Source organism: Bactrocera dorsalis, chromosome 6 (assembly GCF_023373825.1).
Source record: "Bactrocera dorsalis isolate Fly_Bdor chromosome 6, ASM2337382v1, whole genome shotgun sequence".
NCBI lineage: Eukaryota > Metazoa > Arthropoda > Insecta > Diptera > Tephritidae > Bactrocera > Bactrocera dorsalis.
This window is the reverse complement of record NC_064308.1, coordinates 32,160,423-32,186,061: the sequence shown is the minus strand read 5'-3', so window position 1 is coordinate 32,186,061 and position 25,639 is coordinate 32,160,423. Positions and strand designations below refer to the sequence as shown.

Genomic DNA, 25,639 nt, shown 5'->3' with positions numbered 1-25,639 from the left:
ATATATAACACAATTTTCGTGTCATATTTGCAGTTTTTCCAAGAGACAATCTCGAGCCGCAGAAATTACAAACGAAATACCAACCTATCGGGATCCGTTTGCCTACAATGTCTGGGAACCGTATTATTCAACTACCCGCAACATGGGAGGAGGGTAATATAATTTTAAAATTGCAATGGAAACAAGACATAATTTTTATGCAACCTGTAACTTGAGCAAAAACTGAGATATCTTAATGAAACGTGGTACACATGTTTCTTAGCATCATAAGACGGTTGATATTACAGATGGGCGTAATCGGACCACTGCCATGCCAACAAACCGCCATTAAGAGAAAACTTATAAAGTGCCATAACCAAGCATCAATATAAGATAAAGAACTAAATAAACCAAACACATAAGAATTTACATTCGAGATGGTGTAAGAAGGCTTAATAGCAGCCGGGGCTTCGCTCACTTTAAGGTAAAATCACATATCTCGGGACTCGTTCGACCGATTTCAACCAAATTTGGTATCTGTCATTCTCTTAACATCCCCATTTAAGAGTGCGAAAATAGCGAAGTCGACCTACTTCTAACTGCAAACAATATAACGGCATAAAACTTTGCATGATTGATGCCTTTAGAGTTACGAATTCTCCAAATCCAACAAAAACTGTTCCAGCCCCTTCTTGTTCTTTACTGGCGTAGACACCGTTTACGCGATTATAGCCGAGTTAACAACAGCGCGCCAGTCGTTTCCTCTCTTCGCTACGTGGCGCCAATTGGATATTCTAAGCGAAGCCAGGTCCTTCTCCATTTGGTCCTTTCAACGGAGTGGAGGTCTTCCTCTTCCTCTGCTTCCCCCGGCGGGTACTGCGTCGAATACTTTCAGAGCTGGAGTGTTTTCATCCATCCGGACAACATGACCTAGCCAGCGCAGCCGCTGACTTTTAGTTCGCTGAACTATGTCAATGGCGTCGTATATTTCGTACAGTTCATCGTTCCATCGAATGCGATATTCGCCGTGGCCAACGCGCAAAGGACCATAAATCCTTCGCAGAACTTTTCTCTCGAATATTCGCAACGTCGGCTCATCCGTTGTTGACATCGTCCAAGCTTCTGCACCATATAGCAGGACGGGAATTATGAGCGACTTATAGAGTTTGGTTTTTGTCTGTCGAGAAAGGACTTTACTTTTCAATTGCCTTCAGTCCGAAGTAGCACCTGTTGGCAAGAGTAATCCTGCGTTGGATTTCCAGGCTGACATTGTTGGTGGTGTTTATACTGTTTCCTAAATATACGAAACAATCTACAACTTCAAAGTTATGACTGTCAACAGTGACGTGGGAGCCAAGTCGCGAGTGCGACGACTGTTTGTTTGATGACAGGAGATATTTCGTCTTGCCCTCGTTCACTGAGAGACCCATTGCCTTGTTCAGTTTAGAGAAAGCAGAACTAACGGCGCGGGTGTTGAGACCGATGATATCAATATCATCGGCATACGCCAGCAGCTGTACACTCTTATAAAAGATTGTACCTGCTCGATTCAGTTCTGCAGCTCTAATAATTTTCTCCGGCAGCATATTGAAAAAGTCGCCCGATAGGGAGTCGCCTTGTCTGAAATCTCGTTTGGTATCGAACGGCTCGGAGAGGTCCTTCCCGATCCTGACAGAGCTTTTCGTGCTGCTCAACGTCAGTTTACACAGGCGTATTAGTTTTGCGGTGATACCAAATTCAGACATCGCGGCATAAAGGCAGCTCCTTTTCGTGCTGTCGAAAGCAGCTTTGAAATCGACGAATAGGTGGTGAGTGTCGTTTCACGGGTCTTTTCCAAGATTTGGCGCAAAGTGAATATCTGGTCGGTTGTTGATTTACCAGGTCTGAAGCCACACTGATAAGGTCCAACCAGTTTGTTGACGGTGAGCTTTAATCTTTCACACAATACGCTCAAAAGAATCTTGTACGCGATGCTGAGGAGGCTTATCCCACGGCAGTTAGCGCAGATTGTAGGGTCTCCTTTTTTATGGATTGGGCATATCACACTTAAATTGCAATCGTTGGGCATGCTTTCATCCGACCATATTTTACAAAGAAGCTGATGCATGGTCCTTATCGTGTTTGAATAGCTCGGCCGGCAATCCATCGGCCCCTGCCGCTTTGTTGTTTTTCAGGCGGGCAACTGCTATTCGAACTTCTTCATGGTCGGGCAATGGAACGTCTGCTCCACCGTCATCGATTGGGGAATCGGGTTCGCCTTCTCCTGACGTTGTACTGTCACTGTCATTCAGCAGGCTAGTGTTCCCTCCATAGTTTTAGTATGCTCTTGGCATCGGTCACTAAGTCACCTTTGAGGGTTATACAAGAATATGTTTCGGTCTTGAAACCTTCTGGAAGCCGCCGCATCTTTTCATAGAATTTTCGAGCATTACCCCTGTCGGCCAGCTTATCAAGCTCTTCGTACCCACGCATTTCAGCCTCTTTTTTTTCTGTCTGTTGACGAGTGCTCTCAGAGAGCAGGAGTGCAAGCCGAGTAGAAAATCGTTCGGCTGTGTGTTGTGATTGCAGCTTCTCGACGTCGAACCTTCCTTGTGTTTGTTGGCGTGCGTTTTTTGCTGCACAGAGGCGGGTACGAATTTTGGCTGCAACAATATAGTGGTCCGAGTCGATGTTAAGACCTCGGAGCGCACGCACATCTAAAACACTGGAGACGTGTCTTCCATCTATCACAACATGATCGATCTGGTTGGTGGTTTTTCGATCCGGAGACAGCCAGGTAGCTTGATGTATCTTCTTATGCTGGAATCTAGTACTACAGATAACCATATTTCGGGCCCCGGCGAAGTCGATCAGCCTCAACACATTTGGGGATGTTTCCTCGTGGAGGCTAAATTTACTGACCGTAGTGCCAAAGATACCTTCTTTGCCCACCCTGGCGTTGAAGTCACCAAGCACGATTTTGACATCGTGGCGGGGGCATCTCTCATAAGTGCGCTCCAAACGCTCATAAAAGTCATCTTTGGTCACATCGTCCTTCTCTTCCGTTGGGGCGTGGGCGCAAATCAGCGATAAGTTGAAGAACCTCGCTTTGATGCGGATTGTGGCTAGACGTTCATTCTCCGAAGTGAATGATAGTACTCGGCGACGGAGTCTCTCTTCCACCACGAATCCAACACCAAACTTGCGCTCCTTTATATGGCCACTGTAGTAAATGTCTCAAGGATCTACTCGTCTCTGTCCTTGTCCCGTCTTCGCATTTCTTGGACGGCGGTGATGTCAGCCTTTATTTTCACGAGGACATCAACCAGCTGGGCAGCGGCACCTTCCCAATTAAGGGACCGGACATTCCAGGTGCATGCCCTCAATTCGTAGTCCTTATTTCGTTTGCCATGGTCGTCATCAAAGGGGGGGTCTCTAATCCGAGGCTGATTGTTGATTTTCATTGGGGATGTTTTTTTACGTGGCGGGTCGCAAACCCAGCGCACAACCCTAAGTAGCGGATATTTCGCCTTTTTACTTTAGCTCGCCTTCAAACGGATGTTCTTAGGTTACCTAGAGGATACTTGGTCAAAGACCGGAAGTCGTGAGCTGCTTGAGTCATATGTAAAAGAATCGTTTCTGGCCACTCCCAAGTGAATGGCGATCAGAGAACTTTCCTCACTTGCGTGAACTTCTACACATGACTTCCAGCCCCTAGATACCGAATATTTGGCACCATTATTATGTTTTAACCACAAATATTGGTCAATATGCGAGATATAGTATATTTGAAATTCATATAACATTTTGTTAGTATGTTGGATGTTAATAATCTGTAATATTGGCAAAAATCGATTAAATCGAGTCGGTAGTATCCAACTCCCAAAAACTTCGTATAAATAACATAATTGTCGGGGTGATCGACGATATATGTGCCGGTGTGCCAAATAAAATAAAAACTATTAGATTTCCGGTAATTAACAATTCACTTTGTGTATTTGAGGGTGTGTAATATATGTATATGTATGTTAGTATATACAAGTGTGTGGGTATGTGTGGATATATGCTTATAATGTGGGTTATATGAATTAGGTACAAATATAATTCTTATATAACTTAAGGGGTAATTTATAAGTATAATACAATATAAAATTCAAATAAAAGCTGATGTGGTTACTAATTCCCGCGCTGATTTTCAAAGGTTCTGCTGCTGTTGTTGCTGCTAATACTGCTGCTGCTGGTTGTTGTTGTGGCTGCTGATATTGCTGCTGCTAATTTTGACGCCTATGTGTCTGTCCACAGTGGTGATTCGTTTTATTGTGTCTTTTTGTTTTGTTGAATACTTCGCTGTTATGTTGGCGCTGTTGGGTGTTTTTTGCATTGTCTTCTAATTCGTATTTATACGAGTTAGGAGGACAATGCAGGGATGTGTTCATTTGGTATGAACATCCCGGCCGCCTTGCAGTGTCTGCGAATAAAAAGATTTTTAGATCTATTTTGAATTGGGTAAATGAGTATTGTTATCAACGGGTTGGAGGTATACTTTGCGTTTAAATCGCACAAGCACCGGTTAAAGTCCAACCGAGTGCGGTGTTTTGTGCGATCACGGTGCTGTTATCGGGGTTGAATAGTCCGGGTTTCATCAATCTTGGTTAGATGTCAGCTCCCAGTTCCAACATGATTTTATCGTCCTTCCAGAATTTAGGGTCGGCTAGGACTAAGTGGTCGAACTTTTTAATGATTTCGCCACTTAAGTCACGATTATAGGGTCGGGTCGGTAAATCATGCATCAATAGGCAGTTAACTTCGACATGCCAGTCGGAATCAGTTAACGATCCTATGACGACTTTGCATATGCGATGCGAGTCGAGGTACGTTTTCGGTAACCTCAATCTCTGAACCAGCTCTGACGCAATTATAGTCACCTTTCGGGTTGGGTTGACTATGGCTCATATGTTGTTCCATTTGCCATCGTGTTTGACTTTGACCATGACTGTTGGTATGAGGGTCGGCTTGGCCAGTAGCGTGGGTAGATCTTTTTGTCTGTGCAATCTTTCTTCGCTCTTTGATGATTTCGTTGGCTCTTTGCAGAACAACCTGGGGTGTCCATGTAGTTGAATGGTGTTCCCCATTACACGTGGCACATCGTTTTTTACTTGTGCACTTTTGGGTGGAATGTGATCTGGCCAAGCAATTGACGCAGTACTTGTATTTATTAACTGCGTCAAGCTTTTTATTGATGTTCATTTTGGTGAATTTTGAACAAGTTACCAGTCTATGGTCTTTTTTGCACAATCCACAGGCGACGTGTTTGTGTGTTCGCTTTGATGAACGGCTGATAGCACGCCGAGCCGTGCGATGAGTACTTCCTCGTTCTTCACGAATAGGGGAAAGGCTGATGGTACGTCGGGCCGTGCGATGCGTACTTCCACGCTCCTCTCGAATGGGGGAAAGGGTCGCTTTAAAGCGATGCAGGCGTCTTGCACGGGTTCCTTCGTCGGAGAGTGGGCTGATACTACGGGTCACGCTAAGTGATCGCACAGTGAATGTGGGGCTGCTTTGGCGGCTGCAAATTGACTTCGTACTGCTTTGAGGGGCCATGTCACTATAAGGAAATAAGATTAATTATTTGGTAAAGTGACTATTTTGGTTATTGGGCGGGTAATAGTTCCCTGAGAGGTACGTATGTCAACTACTCTTGCTTTATTGTCGGCACCGAGATATGTTTTTTCGATGCGACCAAGTCTCCACTCATTTGGGGGTAGAGTTTCTTGACGTATAACTACCATATCGTTAACGTCTATGTTGCGTTGAGGGTATTTCCACTTATATCTTTTGTGGAGTTCTTTCAAATATTCTTCTTTCCATCGTTTGCAGAAGTGTTGATGGAGTATCTTCAGTTTTTGCCATCTTTGTGCGGTGTTTAGATGTGCATCTTCTAAGTTGGGTTCTGCTGGGATTAATAAAGGGGTACCTATTAAGAAATGGCCTGGAGTTAAAGGTTCTAAATTTGTTGGGTCTTCACTTAATGGGCTTAAAGGGCGAGAATTCAAGCAACTTTCGATTCGGGTTAAAAGGGTAGCTAGTTCTTCGAAAGTGAATTTCTGGTTCTGAGACACCTTTTTCAAGTGGCTCTTTAAACTTTTCACTCCTGCTTCCCAGAGTCCACCCATGTGTGGAGCTCCTGGAGGGTTAAAGTGCCAGTTGATGTTTTGGTGTGCTTCACTAGTTGTTAGTTGAGTTTTCAATGACTTCATGAATTCTCGCCGATCTTTAACTAAAAGTTTAGACGCTCCAACAAAATTAGTACCATTGTCCGAATAGAGATCGGCGGGACATCCGCGCCTGGAAAAGAAACGTGCGAATGCGGCCATGAATGCGTTGGTGGTGAGATCACTTACTGGCTCTAGATGTATGGCTTTGGTTGCAAAACAAACAAATACGCATACATAGCCTTTTGTGATCAGACATGCTCTGCCGGTGTAATTTTTTATGTCATAAGGACCGGCGAAATCGATTCCTGTTGCTGCGAATGGACGGGTTAAGGTGGTACGTTCTGCGGGTAATGCTGCCATTATCTGAGTAGTGTTACGCTTTTTGAGCAAAACACAAGTTTTGCACTGATGAATGGTAGACTTGATGAGGGTTTTCAGCTTCGGTATCCAAAATTCCGAACGCATAAGTCGTAAGACTAGCTGGTTGCCGCCATGAAGGGTTATTAGATGGGTAAATTGGGTGAGTAGTTTGGCTAATCGACTGCTATAGGGTAGTATAATCGGATAACGCTCGTTGTATGATAATGCCGCTGAATTGCTCAACCGACCATTAACTCGCATTATTCCTTTGGGATCGATTAAAGGGTTTAGTGTCAAAATTGTACTTTTTTTGGGTATGCTGGTTTTTTGGGTTAAGGCTTCATATTCTTCTTGGAAATACTTCTTTTGGGATAAAATAATTAGCTTCATGCGGGTAGTGTTGAACTCTTCTGGAGTTATTTCCAACGTTGTGTATGATTGTTGTGATTCATTGGCTGACGCATTCGAACAGAATCGAAACAAATATGCTACAACTCGAATGGCTTTGGGTAAGGACGAGAATCTATCCAGGATATCCTCTTGTGTTGTGTTCACGAAGGTCCTGATTGGCCGGAGTTCCAGTGTTGTATCGCTTGATATTTTGGTAACTGGCCAGTGTTTCGGGTCGAGTGTTAGCCATTGGGGTCCGTGCCACCAGAGGTCATTGTTAACCATTTGCAGAGGTGTGCGTCAGCGAGTAGCTAGATCTGCCGGATTGTCTTGACTTTCGACGTGAGTCCAATTTTCGGTTCCAACCTTTTCTGCGATTGTGGCAATTCGGTGGGATACAAAGGTTGTCCATGTGCATGGGGGTTTGCTAAGCCATGAAAGAACAATTGTGGAATCCGTCCAAAGGTGAGTACGGTATTGGGTTATACTTAGTTGGGGTAGGGTCGCATCCACTAGATTCGCCAGAAGAACAGCTCCACAAAGTTCTAGCCTTGGTAATGATATGGTTTTTATTGGGGCCACACGAGTCTTGGATACCAAAAGGGTTGTCCAGGTATTTGCGTTTGTAGAAACACTGATATATAGGGCTGCTGCGTAAGCTTTTTCAGACGCGTCAGAGAATCCATGAAAATTGATGATCGCCGATGTCGAAAAGTGGGTCCATCGAGGAATTTCAATGTGATTTAAGGAATCGTATTCCTTTATGAATATTTTCCATCGATGTAGGGTTAAGGGTTTCAGACATTCATCCCAATCGGATTTATCCAGCCATATCTGTTGCATTATTATTTTTGCTGTGACTACAACGGGGCTGAGCCAACCAGCTGGGTCGAACAATTTTGCTATAATCGATAGTACTTCTCTTTTAGTATACGAGGTTTTATCTTGAATAGGGTTGATGAGAAAAAAGAACGCATCTTTTTTTGCATTCCATCTGAGTCCTAGTGTTTTTGTGTTATTGGATTCTGGTAAACTGAGTGAGTTGGTATCCAATAGATGTTCTTGTGGGATTCCGGATAAAAATGTCGGGTCATTTGAGGTCCATTTGCGTAGAGCGAATCCTGCGGACCTTAAAGATGAAGTGAGTTCATCTCGTGCCAATATCGCTGTTGGTGCGTCATGTGCTCCTGCAAGTACATCATCAACATACATTCCGTTTCGAAGTATCTCTGCTGCCAGTGGGTGGGTTCCTTGTACATCATCCGCTAATTTGAGGAGGGTACGGATAGCTAGAAATGGAGCACAGTTAATACCGAACGTAACAGTTTGTAATTCAAAATCTTCTATAGGGTCGTTAGGGGATTTCCTAAATAAGATTCTTTGAAACGGAGTGTGTCTGCTTTCAACGAGTATTTGGCGATACATTTTTTGGATATCTGCGTTGAATACGATTCGAAACATTCGCCATTTTACTACTAGGATGACGAGGTCTGCTTGTAGAATGGGTCCAGTATGTAGTACATCATTGAGGCTGTTCCTGTTCGAGGTGGAGCATGATGCGTTGAATACCACTCGCTGTTGAGTCGTTATGCGATCCGGTTTAATGACTGCGTGATGTGGCAGATAATACGTTTTCGTATTATCCGCAGGGTCGCATTCAACTTTGGTCATATGACCGAGTTCCAAATACTCGTTGATGGCCTTGTCGTATTCCGCTTTTATTTCGGGTTTCGTCGACAATGACTTTTCATTTCTAAGAAATTGAGCTAGAGCTATGTGTCTTGAGTTGCTCAATTCTATGTTTTCTGGAGTTTTAAAGGGTAATGTTACCACATAGCGCCCATCTGAGTTTCTGTGGGTCGTATTTTTATAAATTTGCTCACAAACTATATCTGAAGTTGAAGGTAGAGGCTTCCTTGGAACTTCTTCAACTTCCCAAAATTGTATGAGCAACTTGTCTGGGGTCATCTTATTGAAAATTGACATTATCGAGGGTGATAAGGGTTTTTCTGGTGTGGGTCCGGATAAAATCCATCCGAATTCCGTTTCTTGGGCTAGAAGGGTCCCGAGTACATTTTTCCGTACACCACTGAGAATTATTTGTGGGTACAGGTCACTTCCCATCAATATGTCCACTGGTCTGGGTTTATAAAAGTGAGGGTCAGCTAAACTAAAACCGAAATCTGTATTAGTGATGATCCTACTAAGTGAGTGAGCGGGTAAATTATCGGTTAAAGATTTTAAGATAAACGCGTGTGTTGTTATCTTAAACTCCTTTCTTGCCGGTGAACTAAGGGTGAGCTCACAAATTTTGGAGGGTGTCGCCGAAACGGTGTTGTTCAATCCAGTCACTTGTGCATTTCTCCTGAACGTGGGTATGTCCAATTTTCTCTGGAATTTCTCTGAAATAAAAGTGGCTTCTGACCCGGAGTCGACTAGTGCGCGAGCTGTGAATGTTTGCCCTTTGTATAAAACTTGGACTACAGCAGTACCTAAGAAAATCTGCTTCCCACTGAAGTTTTGCGGGTCTTGGGTTTTATTTGTAGTGGACTGTAAGAGGGTTGTGTAGGCTTGCGTATTTATATTGGTATTAAGGGTCTGAGAGGTACTACTGGTGTTTGGGTCAAGAGGCGGGTTTGAGGCTCTTGATCCTTGCGGGGGGGATTGGGAACGGGTTGGTGTATCCCTATGCAGAAGTGTGTTATGTTTCTTTCTGCATATTCTACAAAAATATTTGCTCTTGCAATCTCTGAAACTGTGAGATAATGCAAGGCAATTGAAGCAATAACCATTATTTTTTATTGTGGTTATTCGGGTCTCAACATTCATTTGTAAGAACTTTGGACATTCTCGAATTGAATGTTGTCTTCTACAAAGCTCACAACTTTCAATGTCTTGAGGCTTTTTTGAAAGGTTGTTGCCTCTAACCGGGTGTGCGCTAGCGTGTGAAAAATCCAGGGTCGAAGTTCCGGAAACATTAGCGTGAAATGTGCTAAACTTCCTGTCTTTTCCTTTCCTATAGGATCCACTGTCGGATTGGGTCACTGGAACGGGGTCAGTTAGATTTCCGACTGCTTCCAAAGATTTATATCGATGAGTGAGAAACGCGTCGAAAGTTTTCCAGGATGGTATTTCCGAGTTATCTTCTAGGGTGTCCTCGAATTGATAAAGTAGGTTTTTGGGTACTTTCTATCCGCATAAGAAGATTAAGATGGGGTCACAGCTACTAGTGTCTATGTACACGTTGTGTAGATTTGTGAGGCAATTGTTGACGGTCCTCTGAAGGTGTTTGATCGCGCTTCCACTTTCTTGGGTTGCTTGGGGTAAGTTGAATAAAATCTTCAATTGCGCGTTGACCTGAACTCGTTTGTTCTCGTATTGGGATACCAGGTCTCTCCATGCCATCAGGAAACCATCATTTGTTAAGGGTGTATTTTTAACAATTGCTCTTGCTTCTCCTCGGGTTTTCTGAATCAAATGGAACAGTTTTTCCACGTTGCTGATTTTGTGATTGTTTACGTATATAGCCGTAAACATATCTCGGAATGAAGGCCAGGTTGCGAAATCTCCATAAAATATGTCCGTATCACAAGGGGGTATATGTATTGAGGGTCTAATGTCCCGCGATGTAAATTCTTCTGAAACTCTTTCCTTTATTGGGGTTGGGGTCTTGAAATCATCAATAGCTTGATTAATGGATCCTAAACATTTTAAATAGAATTGATGACCTTTTTTAAATTTTTCTTTGATTTTTGCAAAATCAATAGTTTCACCGGGTTTTTGTGGGGTTCTACGAAAGGCATCGTACGACTTGTTTGCCTTTTCGTATATCGCGTTGAGTTCAACCCTTTTTATTTCTAGGGTATAAATTGACTCATCTTCGGGTTGGGTGTCGTAATGTTCCTCAATGTATTCGAACAAATCGGACATACAAAATTGAAACTCTTCCATTATTATTGAAAATTCACTTATCCGGGTTTACGACGACGAATTAAATTGAAATAAAACAAATAATAAATTTGAAAAAAATATTTCTTTATTTAAGTTTGAATTTTAATAAATTAGTAAGCAACGACTTTATTCTTTTGTTTGCTGTGTAAATTTTGAACCGCAAATTATGATGGGTGAAATTCCGAAGAACGAAAAGTTTCCTATTGGGTCTTTTGAAATTTTTCCTACCGGGTCTGTTTTTTGCTTGCTCACACTGCACTTGCAGTCAACGTTAGTTCGTTGTTAGTTGAGCGGGTAAAGCAATAAAACATATGTACGCGTAGGTACGGGTGGGTGCCAAAGCAACGCTACTTGGCTCTCAATAATTATATGCGTATGTTTGTATGTCAACGGGTAAGGTGCAAAGCGGAATATGGCAATAACAAAGTTAGCAAATACTTTGTGCTTAATACCGGTTAAGCAAAAGATTTACTTTGGAATAGAATATTAATTTTGTTTTTGTTTCACTTTGCCGTTTTATTCCGATTTGCACTAATTTATATTATTATATTTTGAATAAATTTGGGTTTGGGTACTTACAATTCTTTCCACTTATGTGTTTGCTGTAGTTGAGTAGTTGATTGGGTGGGTAAACTCCTGAAGATCCGATAGGTGGTTGTTGGGTGGGTGAATTTGTGTAAATCCTGATGATCCAAACGATGGTTAATTGGTGTTTAATTGGGTGGGTTGATTTTATGAGGCAGTAAATCCGCTCGAAGGACCAAAATGTCGGGGTGATCGACGATATATGTGCCGGTGTGCCAAATAAAATAAAAACTATTAGATTTCGGGTAATTAACAATTCACATTGTGTATTTGAGGGTGTGTAATATATGTATATGTATGTTAGTATATACAAGTGTGTGGGTATGTGTGGATATATACTTATAATGTGGGTTATATGAATTAGGTACAAATATAATTCTTATATAACTTAAGGGGTAATTTATAAGTATAATACAATATAAAATTCAAATAAAACCTGATGTGGTTACTAATTCCCGCGTTGATTTTCAAAGGTTCTGCTGCTGTTGTTGCTGCTAATACTGCTGCTGCTGGTTGTTGTTGTGGCTGCTAATATTGCTGCTGCTAATTTTGGCGCCTATGTGTCTGTCCACTGTGGTGATTCGTTTTATTGTGTCTTTTTGTTTTGTTGAATACTTCGCTGTTATGTTGGCGCTGTTGGGTGTTTTTTGCATTGTCCTCTAATTCGTATTTATACGAGTTAGGAGGACAATGCAGGGATGTGTTCATTTGGTATGAACAATAATAATTTTCGTTTTTTTAACAAACCTCTGCCACCAGAGGTCATTGTTAACCATTTCCAGAGGTGTGCGTCAGCGAGTAGCTAGATCTGCCGGATTGTCTTGACTTTCGACGTGAGTCCAATTTTCGGTTCCAACCTTTTCTGCGATTGTGGCAATTCGGTGGGATACAAAGGTTGTCCATGTGCATGGGGGTTTGCTAAGCCATGAAAGAACAATTGTGGAATCCGTCCAAAGGTGAGTACGGTATTGGGTTATACTTAGTTGGGGTAGGGTCGCATCCACTAGATTCGCCAGAAGAACAGCTCCACAAAGTTCTAGCCTTGGTAATGATATGGTTTTTATTGGGGCCACACGAGTCTTGGATACCAAAAGGGTTGTCCAGGTATTTGCGTTTGTAGAAACACTGATATATAGGGCTGCTGCGTAAGCTTTTTCAGACGCGTCAGAGAATCCATGAAAATTGATGATCGCCGATGTCGAAAAGTGGGTCCATCGAGGAATTTCAATGTGATTTAAGGAATCGTATTCCTTTATGAATATTTTCCATCGATGTAGGGTTAAGGGTTTCAGACATTCATCCCAATCGGATTTATCCAGCCATATCTGTTGCATTATTATTTTTGCTGTGACTACAACGGGGCTGAGCCAACCAGCTGGGTCGAACAATTTTGCTATAATCGATAGTACTTCTCTTTTAGTATACGAGGTTTTATCTTGAATAGGGTTGATGAGAAAAAAGAACGCATCTTTTTTTGCATTCCATCTGAGTCCTAGTGTTTTTGTGTTATTGGATTCTGGTAAACTGAGTGAGTTGGTATCCAATAGATGTTCTTGTGGGATTCCGGATAAAACTGTCGGGTCATTTGAGGTCCATTTGCGTAGAGCGAATCCTGCGGACCTTAAAGATGAAGTGAGTTCATCTCGTGCCAATATCGCTGTTGGTGCGTCATGAGCTCCTGCAAGTACATCATCAACATACATTCCGTTTCGAAGTATCTCTGCTGCCAGTGGGTGGGTTCCTTGTACATCATCCGCTAATTTGAGGAGGGTACGGATAGCTAGAAATGGAGCACAGTTAATACCGAACGTAACAGTTTGTAATTCAAAATCTTCTATAGGGTCGTTAGGGGATTTCCTAAATAAGATTCTTTGAAACGGAGTGTGTCTGCTTTCAACGAGTATTTGGCGATACATTTTTTGGATATCTGCGTTGAATACGATTCGAAACATTCGCCATTTTACTACTAGGATGACGAGGTCTGCTTGTAGAATGGGTCCAGTATGTAGTACATCATTGAGGCTGTTCCTGTTCGAGGTGGAGCATGATGCGTTGAATACCACCCGCTGTTGAGTCGTGATGCGATCCGGTTTAATGACTGCGTGATGTGGCAGATAATACGTTTTCGTATTATCCGCAGGGTCGCATTCAACTTTGGTCATATGACCGAGTTCCAAATACTCGTTGATGGCCTTGTCGTATTCCGCTTTTATTTCAGGTTTCCTCGACAATGACTTTTCATTTCTAAGAAATTGAGCTAGAGCTATGTGTCTTGAGTTGCTCAATTCTATGTTTTCTGGAGTTTTAAAGGGTAATGTTACCACATAGCGCCCATCTGAGTTTCTGTGGGTCGTATTTTTATAAATTTGCTCACAAACTATATCTGAAGTTGAAGGTAGAGGCTTCCTTGGAACTTCTTCAACTTCCCAAAATTGTATGAGCAACTTGTCTGGGGTCATCTTATTGAAAAATGACATTATCGAGGGTGATAAGGGTTTTTCTGGTGTGGGTCCGGATAAAATCCATCCGAATTCCGTTTCTTGGGCTAGAAGGGTCCCGAGTACATTTTTCCGTACACCACTGAGAATTATTTGTGGGTACAGGTCACTTCCCATCAATATGTCCACTGGTCTGGGTTTATAAAAGTGAGGGTCAGCTAAACTAAAACCGAAATCTGTATTAGTGATGATCCTACTAAGTGAGTGAGCGGGTAAATTATCGGTCAAAGATTTTAAGATAAACGCGTGTGTTGTTATCTTAAACTCCTTTCTTGCCGGTGAACTAAGGGTGAGCTCACAAATTTTGGAGGGTGTCGCCGAAACGGTGTTGTTCAATCCAGTCACTTGTGCATTTCTCCTGAACGTGGGTATGTCCAATTTTCTCTGGAATTTCTCTGAAATAAAAGTGGCTTCTGACCCGGAGTCGACTAGTGCGCGAGCTGTGAATGTTTGCCCTTTGTATAAAACTTGGACTACAGCAGTACCTAAGAAAATCTGCTTCCCACTGAAGTTTTGCGGGTCTTGGGTTTTATTTGTAGTGGACTGTAAGAGGGTTGTGTAGGCTTGCGTATTTATATTGGTATTAAGGGTCTGAGAGGTACTACTGGTGTTTGGGTCAAGAGGCGGGTTTGAGGCTCTTGATCCTTGCGGGGGGGATTGGGAACGGGTTGGTGTATCCCTATGCAGAAGTGTGTTATGTTTCTTTCTGCATATTCTACAAAAATATTTGCTCTTGCAATCTCTGAAACTGTGAGATAATGCAAGGCAATTGAAGCAATAACCATTATTTTTTATTGTGGTTATTCGGGTCTCAACATTCATTTGTAAGAACTTTGGACATTCTCGAATTGAATGTTGTCTTCTACAAAGCTCACAACTTTCAATGTCTTGAGGCTTTTTTGAAAGGTTGTTGCCTCTAACCGGGTGTGCGCTAGCGTGTGAAAAATCCAGGGTCGAAGTTCCGGAAACATTAGCGTGAAATGTGCTAAACTTCCTGTCTTTTCCTTTCCTATAGGATCCACTGTCGGATTGGGTCACTGGAACGGGGTCAGTTAGATTTCCGACTGCTTCCAAAGATTTATATCGATGAGTGAGAAACGCGTCGAAAGTTTTCCAGGATGGTATTTCCGAGTTATCTTCTAGGGTGTCCTCGAATTGATGAAGTAGGTTTTTGGGTAATTTCAATCCGCATAAGAAGATTAAGATGGGGTCACAGCTACTAGTGTCTATGTACACGTTGTGTAGATTTGTGAGGCAATTGTTGACGGTCCTCTGAAGGTGTTTGATCGCGCTTCCACTTTCTTGGGTTGCTTGGGGTAAGTTGAATAAAATCTTCAATTGCGCGTTGACCTGAACTCGTTTGTTCTCGTATTGGGATACCAGGTCTCTCCATGCCATCAGGAAACCATCATTTGTTAAGGGTGTATTTTTAACAATTGCTCTTGCTTCTCCTCGGGTTTTCTGAATCAAATGGAACAGTTTTTCCACGTTGCTGATTTTGTGATTGTTTACGTATATAGCCGTAAACATATCTCGGAATGAAGGCCAGGTTGCGAAATCTCCATAAAATATGTCCGTATCACAAGGGGGTATATGTATTGAGGGTCTAATGTCCCGCGATGTAAATTCTTCTGAAACTCTTTCCTTTATTGGGGTTGGGGTCTTGAAATCATCAATAGCTTGATTAATGGATCCTAAACATTTTAAATAGAATTGATGACCTTTTTTAAATTTTTCTTTGATTTTTGCAAAATCAATAGTTTCACCGGGTTTTTGTGGGGTTCTACGAAAGGCATCGTACGACTTGTTTGCCTTTTCGTATATCGCGTTGAGTTCAACCCTTTTTATTTCTAGGGTATAAATTGACTCATCTTCGGGTTGGGTGTCGTAATGTTCCTCAATGTATTCGAACAAATCGGACATACAAAATTGAAACTCTTCCATTATTATTGAAAATTCACTTATCCGGGTTTACGACGACGAATTAAATTGAAATAAAACAAATAATAAATTTGAAAAAAATATTTCTTTATTTAAGTTTGAATTTTAATAAATTAGTAAGCAACGACTTTATTCTTTTGTTTGCTGTGTAAATTTTGAACCGCAAATTATGATGGGTGAAATTCCGAAGAACGAAAAGTTTCCTATTGGGTCTTTTGAAATTTTTCCTACCGGGTCTGTTTTTTGCTTGCTCACACTGCACTTCCAGTCAACGTTAGTTCGTTGTTAGTTGAGCGGGTAAAGCAATAAAACATATGTACGCGTAGGTACGGGTGGGTGCCAAAGCAACGTTACTTGGCTCTCAATAATTATATGCGTATGTTTGTATGTCAACGGGTAAGGTGCAAAGCGGAATATGGCAATAACAAAGTTAGCAAATACTTTGTGCTTAATACCGGTTAAGCAAAAGATTTACTTTGGAATAGAATATTAATTTTGTTTTTGTTTCACTTTGCCGTTTTATTCCGATTTGCACTAATTTATATTATTATATTTTGAATAAATTTGGGTTTAGGTACTTACAATTCTTTCCACTTATGTGTTTGCTGTAGTTGAGTAGTTGATTGGGTGGGTAAACTCCTGAAGATCCGATAGGTGGTTGTTGGGTGGGTGAATTTGTGTAAATCCTGATGATCCAAACGATGGTTAATTGGTGTTTAATTGGGTGGGTTGATTTTATGAGGCAGTAAATCCGCTCGAAGGACCAAAATGTCGGGGTGATCGACGATATATGTGCCGGTGTGCCAAATAAAATAAAAACTATTAGATTTCGGGTAATTAACAATTCACATTGTGTATTTGAGGGTGTGTAATATATGTATATGTATGTTAGTATATACAAGTGTGTGGGTATGTGTGGATATATACTTATAATGTGGGTTATATGAATTAGGTACAAATATAATTCTTATATAACTTAAGGGGTAATTTATAAGTATAATACAATATAAAATTCAAATAAAACCTGATGTGGTTACTAATTCCCGCGTTGATTTTCAAAGGTTCTGCTGCTGTTGTTGCTGCTAATACTGCTGCTGCTGGTTGTTGTTGTGGCTGCTAATATTGCTGCTGCTAATTTTGGCGCCTATGTGTCTGTCCACTGTGGTGATTCGTTTTATTGTGTCTTTTTGTTTTGTTGAATACTTCGCTGTTATGTTGGCGCTGTTGGGTGTTTTTTGCATTGTCCTCTAATTCGTATTTATACGAGTTAGGAGGACAATGCAGGGATGTGTTCATTTGGTATGAACAATAATAATTTTCGTTTTTTTAACAAACCTCTGCCACCAGAGGTCATTGTTAACCATTTCCAGAGGTGTGCGTCAGCGAGTAGCTAGATCTGCCGGATTGTCTTGACTTTCGACGTGAGTCCAATTTTCGGTTCCAACCTTTTCTGCGATTGTGGCAATTCGGTGGGATACAAAGGTTGTCCATGTGCATGGGGGTTTGCTAAGCCATGAAAGAACAATTGTGGAATCCGTCCAAAGGTGAGTACGGTATTGGGTTATACTTAGTTGGGGTAGGGTCGCATCCACTAGATTCGCCAGAAGAACAGCTCCACAAAGTTCTAGCCTTGGTAATGATATGGTTTTTATTGGGGCCACACGAGTCTTGGATACCAAAAGGGTTGTCCAGGTATTTGCGTTTGTAGAAACACTGATATATAGGGCTGCTGCGTAAGCTTTTTCAGACGCGTCAGAGAATCCATGAAAATTGATGATCGCCGATGTCGAAAAGTGGGTCCATCGAGGAATTTCAATGTGATTTAAGGAATCGTATTCCTTTATGAATATTTTCCATCGATGTAGGGTTAAGGGTTTCAGACATTCATCCCAATCGGATTTATCCAGCCATATCTGTTGCATTATTATTTTTGCTGTGACTACAACGGGGCTGAGCCAACCAGCTGGGTCGAACAATTTTGCTATAATCGATAGTACTTCTCTTTTAGTATACGAGGTTTTATCTTGAATAGGGTTGATGAGAAAAAAGAACGCATCTTTTTTTGCATTCCATCTGAGTCCTAGTGTTTTTGTGTTATTGGATTCTGGTAAACTGAGTGAGTTGGTATCCAATAGATGTTCTTGTGGGATTCCGGATAAAACTGTCGGGTCATTTGAGGTCCATTTGCGTAGAGCGAATCCTGCGGACCTTAAAGATGAAGTGAGTTCATCTCGTGCCAATATCGCTGTTGGTGCGTCATGTGCTCCTGCAAGTACATCATCAACATACATTCCGTTTCGAAGTATCTCTGCTGCCAGTGGGTGGGTTCCTTGTACATCATCCGCTAATTTGAGGAGGGTACGGATAGCTAGAAATGGAGCACAGTTAATACCGAACGTAACAGTTTGTAATTCAAAATCTTCTATAGGGTCGTTAGGGGATTTCCTAAATAAGATTCTTTGAAACGGAGTGTGTCTGCTTTCAACGAGTATTTGGCGATACATTTTTTGGATATCTGCGTTGAATACGATTCGAAACATTCGCCATTTTACTACTAGGATGACGAGGTCTGCTTGTAGAATGGGTCCAGTATGTAGTACATCATTGAGGCTGTTCCTGTTCGAGGTGGAGCATGATGCGTTGAATACCACTCGCTGTTGAGTCGTTATGCGATCCGGTTTAATGACTGCGTGATGTGGCAGATAATACGTTTTCGTATTATCCGCAGGGTCGCATTCAACTTTGGTCATATGACCGAGTTCCAAATACTCGTTGATGGCCTTGTCGTATTCCGCTTTTATTTCGGGTTTCCTCGACAATGACTTTTCATTTCTAAGAAATTGAGCTAGAGCTATGTGTCTTGAGTTGCTCAATTCTATGTTTTCTGGAGTTTTAAAGGGTAATGTTACCACATAGCGCCCATCTGAGTTTCTGTGGGTCGTATTTTTATAAATTTGCTCACAAACTATATCTGAAGTTGAAGGTAGAGGCTTCCTTGGAACTTCTTCAACTTCCCAAAATTGTATGAGCAACTTGTCTGGGGTCATCTTATTGAAAAATGACATTATCGAGGGTGATAAGGGTTTTTCTGGTGTGGGTCCGGATAAAATCCATCCGAATTCCGTTTCTTGGGCTAGAAGGGTCCCGAGTACATTTTTCCGTACACCACTGAGAATTATTTGTGGGTACAGGTCACTTCCCATCAATATGTCCACTGGTCTGGGTTTATAAAAGTGAGGGTCAGCTAAACTAAAACCGAAATCTGTATTAGTGATGATCCTACTAAGTGAGTGAGCGGGTAAATTATCGGTTAAAGATTTTAAGATAAACGCGTGTGTTGTTATCTTAAACTCCTTTCTTGCCGGTGAACTAAGGGTGAGCTCACAAATTTTGGAGGGTGTCGCCGAAACGGTGTTGTTCAATCCAGTCACTTGTGCATTTCTCCTGAACGTGGGTATGTCCAATTTTCTCTGGAATTTCTCTGAAATAAAAGTGGCTTCTGACCCGGAGTCGACTAGTGCGCGAGCTGTGAATGTTTGCCCTTTGTATAAAACTTGGACTACAGCAGTACCTAAGAAAATCTGCTTCCCACTGAAGTTTTGCGGGTCTTGGGTTTTATTTGTAGTGGACTGTAAGAGGGTTGTGTAGGCTTGCGTATTTATATTGGTATTAAGGGTCTGAGAGGTACTACTGGTGTTTGGGTCAAGAGGCGGGTTGAGGCTCTTGATCCTTGCGGGGGGGATTGGGAACGGGTTGGTGTATCCCTATGCAGAAGTGTGTTATGTTTCTTTCTGCATATTCTACAAAAATATTTGCTCTTGCAATCTCTGAAACTGTGAGATAATGCAAGGCAATTGAAGCAATAACCATTATTTTTTATTGTGGTTATTCGGGTCTCAACATTCATTTGTAAGAACTTTGGACATTCTCGAATTGAATGTTGTCTTCTACAAAGCTCACAACTTTCAATGTCTTGAGGCTTTTTTGAAAGGTTGTTGCCTCTAACCGGGTGTGCGCTAGCGTGTGAAAAATCCAGGGTCGAAGTTCCGGAAACATTAGCGTGAAATGTGCTAAACTTCCTGTCTTTTCCTTTCCTATAGGATCCACTGTCGGATTGGGTCACTGGAACGGGGTCAGTTAGATTTCCGACTGCTTCCAAAGATTTATATCGATGAGTGAGAAACGCGTCGAAAGTTTTCCAGGATGGTATTTCCGAGTTATCTTCTAGGGTGTCCTCGAATTGATGAAGTAGGTTTTTGGGTAATTTCAATCCGCATAAGAAGATTAAGATGGGGTCACAGCTACTAGTGTCTATGTACACGTTGTGTAGATTTGTGAGGCAATTGTTGACGGTCCTCTGAAGGTGTTTGATCGCGCTTCCACTTTCTTGGGTTGCTTGGGGTAAGTTGAATAAAATCTTCAATTGCGCGTTGACCTGAACTCGTTTGTTCTCGTATTGGGATACCAGGTCTCTCCATGCCATCAAGAAACCATCATTTGTTAAGGGTGTATTTTTAACAATTGCTCTTGCTTCTCCTCGGGTTTTCTGAATCAAATGGAACAGTTTTTCCACGTTGCTGATTTTGTGATTGTTTACGTATATAGCCGTAAACATATCTCGGAATGAAGGCCAGGTTGCGAAATCTCCATAAAATATGTCCGTATCACAAGGGGGTATATGTATTGAGGGTCTAATGTCCCGCGATGTAAATTCTTCTGAAACTCTTTCCTTTATTGGGGTTGGGGTCTTGAAATCATCAATAGCTTGATTAATGGATCCTAAACATTTTAAATAGAATTGATGACCTTTTTTAAATTTTTCTTTGATTTTTGCAAAATCAATAGTTTCACCGGGTTTTTGTGGGGTTCTACGAAAGGCATCGTACGACTTGTTTGCCTTTTCGTATATCGCGTTGAGTTCAACCCTTTTTATTTCTAGGGTATAAATTGACTCATCTTCGGGTTGGGTGTCGTAATGTTCCTCAATGTATTCGAACAAATCGGACATACAAAATTGAAACTCTTCCATTATTATTGAAAATTCACTTATCCGGGTTTACGACGACGAATTAAATTGAAATAAAACAAATAATAAATTTGAAAAAAATATTTCTTTATTTAAGTTTGAATTTTAATAAATTAGTAAGCAACGACTTTATTCTTTTGTTTGCTGTGTAAATTTTGAACCGCAAATTATGATGGGTGAAATTCCGAAGAACGAAAAGTTTCCTATTGGGTCTTTTGAAATTTTTCCTACCGGGTCTGTTTTTTGCTTGCTCACACTGCACTTGCAGTCAACGTTAGTTCGTTGTTAGTTGAGCGGGTAAAGCAATAAAACATATGTACGCGTAGGTACGGGTGGGTGCCAAAGCAACGTTACTTGGCTCTCAATAATTATATGCGTATGTTTGTATGTCAACGGGTAAGGTGCAAAGCGGAATATGGCAATAACAAAGTTAGCAAATACTTTGTGCTTAATACCGGTTAAGCAAAAGATTTACTTTGGAATAGAATATTAATTTTGTTTTTGTTTCACTTTGCCGTTTTATTCCGATTTGCACTAATTTATATTATTATATTTTGAATAAATTTGGGTTTAGGTACTTACAATTCTTTCCACTTATGTGTTTGCTGTAGTTGAGTAGTTGATTGGGTGGGTAAACTCCTGAAGATCCGATAGGTGGTTGTTGGGTGGGTGAATTTGTGTAAATCCTGATGATCCAAACGATGGTTAATTGGTGTTTAATTGGGTGGGTTGATTTTATGAGGCAGTAAATCCGCTCGAAGGACCAAAATGTCGGGGTGATCGACGATATATGTGCCGGTGTGCCAAATAAAATAAAAACTATTAGATTTCGGGTAATTAACAATTCACATTGTGTATTTGAGGGTGTGTAATATATGTATATGTATGTTAGTATATACAAGTGTGTGGGTATGTGTGGATATATACTTATAATGTGGGTTATATGAATTAGGTACAAATATAATTCTTATATAACTTAAGGGGTAATTTATAAGTATAATACAATATAAAATTCAAATAAAACCTGATGTGGTTACTAATTCCCGCGTTGATTTTCAAAGGTTCTGCTGCTGTTGTTGCTGCTAATACTGCTGCTGCTGGTTGTTGTTGTGGCTGCTAATATTGCTGCTGCTAATTTTGGCGCCTATGTGTCTGTCCACTGTGGTGATTCGTTTTATTGTGTCTTTTTGTTTTGTTGAATACTTCGCTGTTATGTTGGCGCTGTTGGGTGTTTTTTGCATTGTCCTCTAATTCGTATTTATACGAGTTAGGAGGACAATGCAGGGATGTGTTCATTTGGTATGAACAATAATAATTTTCGTTTTTTTAACAAACCAAAACGTCGAATATGTCGGTCAGCTTATATACCTATATATGTACATATAATTGCTTGGATCCGTATTCTGGTTACCTTTGGGTATTTCCTTGGCTTTTATTATTACACCCAAACTTCTTCTTCTTCTTAATTGGCGTAGACACCGCTTACGCGATTATAGCCGAGTTAACAACCGCGCGCCAGTCGTTTCTTCTTTTCGCTACGTGGCGCCAATTGGATATTCCAAGCGAAGCCAGGTCCTTCTCCACTTGGTCCTTCCAACGGAGTGGAGGTCTTCCTCTTCCTCTGCTTCCCCCGGCGGGTACTGCGTCGAATACTTTCAGAGCTGGAGTGTTTTCATCCATCCGGATAACATGACCTAGCCAGCGTAGCCGCTGTCTTTTAATTCGCTGAACTATGTCAATGTCGTCGTATATCTCGTACAGCTCATCGTTCCATCGAATGCGATATTCGCCGTGGCCAACGCGCAAAGGACCATAAATCTTTCGCAGAATTTTTCTCTCGAAAACTCGCAACGTCGACTCATCCGCTGTTGACATCGTCCAAGCCTCTGCACCATATAGCAGGACGGGAATTATGAGAGACTTATAGAGTTTGGTTTTTGTCTGTCGAGAGAGGACTTTGCTTCCCAATTGCCTACTCAGTCCGAAGTAGCACCTGTTGGCAAGAGTAATCCTGCGTTGGATTTCCAGGCTGACATTGTTGGTGGTGTTTACGCTGGTTCCAAGATAGACGAAATTATCTACAACTTCAAAGTTATGACTGTCAACAGTGACGTGAGTGCCAAGTCGAGAGTGCGACGACTGTTTGTTTGATGACAGGAGATATTTCGTCTTGCCCTCGTTCACTGCCAGACCCATTCGTTTTGCTTCCTTGTCCAGCCTGGAGAAAGCAGAACTATCGGCGCGGGTGTTGAGGCCGATGATATCAATATCATCGGCATACGCCAGCAGCTGTACACTCTTATAGAAGATTGTACCTGCTCGATTAAGTTCCGCAGCTCGAACTATTTTCTCCAGCAGCAGATTGAAAAAGTCGCACGATAGGGAGTCGCCTTGTCTGAAACCTCGTTTGGTATCGAGCTGCTCGGAGAGGTTCTTCCCGATCCTGACGGAGCTTTTGGTGCCGCTCAACGTCAGTTTACACAGCCGTATCAGTTTTGCGGGGATACCAAATTTAGACATCGCGGCATAAAGGCAGCTCCTTTTCGTGCTGTCGAAAGCAGCTTTGAAATCGACGAAGAGGTGGTGTGTGTCGATTCTCCTTTCACGGGTCTTTTCCAAGATTTGGCGCATGGTGAATATCTGGTCGGTTGTTGATTTGCCAGGTCTAAAGCCACACTGATAAAGTCCAATCAGTTCGTTGACGGTGAGCTTTAATCTTTCACACAATACGCTCGATAGAACCTTATATGCGATGTTGAGGAGGCTAATCCCACGGTAGTTGGCGCAGATTGTGGAGTCTCCTTTTTTATGGATTGGGCATAGCACACTTAAATTCCAGTCGTTGGGCATGCTTTCGTCCGACCATATTTTACAAAGAAGCTGATGCATGCTCCTTATCACTTCTTCGCCGCCGTGTTTGAATAGCTCGGCCGGCAATCCATCGGCCCCTGCCGCTTTGTTGTTCTTCAGGCGGGTGATTGCTATTCGAACTTCTTCATGGTCGGGTAATGGAACGTCTGTTCCATCGTCATCGATTGGGGAATCGGGTTCGCCTTCTCCCGGTGTTGTGCTTTCACTGCCATTCAGCAGGCTGGAGAAGTGTTCCCTCCATAATTTAAGTATGCTCTGGGCATCGGTAACTAAGTCCTTCCTTATTTGCTTATATCATAGCTAAAGAGAAATAAGTATATGAAACAGTTGTACACGATTTGCGCATTCAGATCGGTTGCAAATTAATTGACCATATGTGTCTTTGTTTTATTACTTATATTAAAGAACTAAATATTCAAATAAACAAATTTAATGCCTTCCTCAAATAAGTTTTTAAACAGAAATACCACGCAGTACAAAGCTCCCTATTCTGGAGCAGTCCCAAATACGGATATTAAAATGTTGGTGTGACTTCAGTTTGCTTAAAATAACTTTTTTGGGTACCGAGTGGCAATCCTTCATATTTGCCGACGAGAAAAAGTTTAATTTAGATGGTTTTCAGTATTATTATTGTGAAAAAGAAGCCCGCATCGCCGCAACTTTTCGGCCAGCTTATCAAGCTTTTCGTACTCACGCATGATCGTTCTGATTGCTGACTTTTCGCTCCGACCAGGTAGCTTGGTGAATTTTTCTTTGCTGAAATTCAGTACCGCAGATAACCATATTTCGGGCCCCGGAAAAGTCGATTAGCCTCAACCCATTTGAAGATGTTTCCTCGTGGAGGCTGAATTTACCGACTGTTGTGCCAAAGATACCTTCTTTGTCCATCCTGGCGGTAATAGTCTCCAAGCACGATTTTGACATCATGGCGGAGGCAGCTCTTATAGGTAAGCTCAAAGTGCTGATAGAAGGCATCGTCCTTCTCTTCCTTTGGGGAAGAACTTCGCTTTTATGCGGATTGTGGCTATGTGTTAATCCACCGGGGTAAATGACAGTACTCGTCGACGGAGTCTCTCTCCCACCACGAATCCCACACCAAATTTGCGCTCCTTTATATGACCACTGTAGTAAATGCCACATGGATCGCATTTCTTTGACGGCGGTGATGTCAGCCTTCACACTAAGGAGGACATCAACCAGCTGGGCAGCGGCACCTTCCCAATTAAGGGACCGGACATTCCAGGTGCATTCCCTCAAATCGTAATCCTTAGTTCGTTTGCCATGGCCGCCATCAAAAGGGGTATCCATAAATACCAAATCAAAACTCAACTGTTAAATACCACAAATTCGTGTGTGATTTAAATTCGCTTTCGTTATAATAGATCAATTTAAAAGTCCTAGGCCTATCATATAAAACACATTTGTTTGAAAAATTCAATTTTTATTGAACATAGTTCCAACTTTTCGATATCATTTTTGCAGTACGATGTGCCTTCGAAAAAACTATTACTAATATAACCTGACAACAATAATAAAAGAAAAGTACTCTTAATGAGCAAAAAAATATATGCGCGATATTTGGCACAAAGATGTTAGGCTGTTTTCAGCGTAATAAGAGTACTTTTATTTTATTATTGTGGTCTGGTTATATTAGCTATTATTTCTCACTTTTTAGTTTGATGTTATTTAAAAGCATGCCTTTTATATTTTAGTTTAATTTGCTAAAAAATATGTTTTTTTAGCCTTCTACCCCATATTTATTATTTAGTCACACATGAGATACATGTGACTTTTCACTTTCTTTAATGGGGTATTCTACTCTAGAATTTTGAAAAATTCGATTT

At 41.5% G+C, this 25,639-nt stretch overlaps 1 protein-coding gene across 15 annotated transcripts in view; it reads left to right on the top strand.

Moving 5' to 3' along the window:
* LOC105234143 (probable serine/threonine-protein kinase DDB_G0276461) overlaps nucleotides 1–25,639 on the top strand; it is a 412,380-nt gene that overhangs the window by 173,938 nt on the left and 212,803 nt on the right. For all 15 annotated transcript variants that reach the window (XR_007423251.1, XR_007423250.1, XR_007423248.1 and 12 more), the window contains one exon: nucleotides 34–153. Coding sequence is in view for 10 of the 15 variants with exons in the window: in XM_049460456.1 (XP_049316413.1) it covers nucleotides 34–153 (120 nt within the window). In the remaining 5 variants the exon portion in view is untranslated. The remainder of the gene's footprint in view (nucleotides 1–33; nucleotides 154–25,639) is intronic.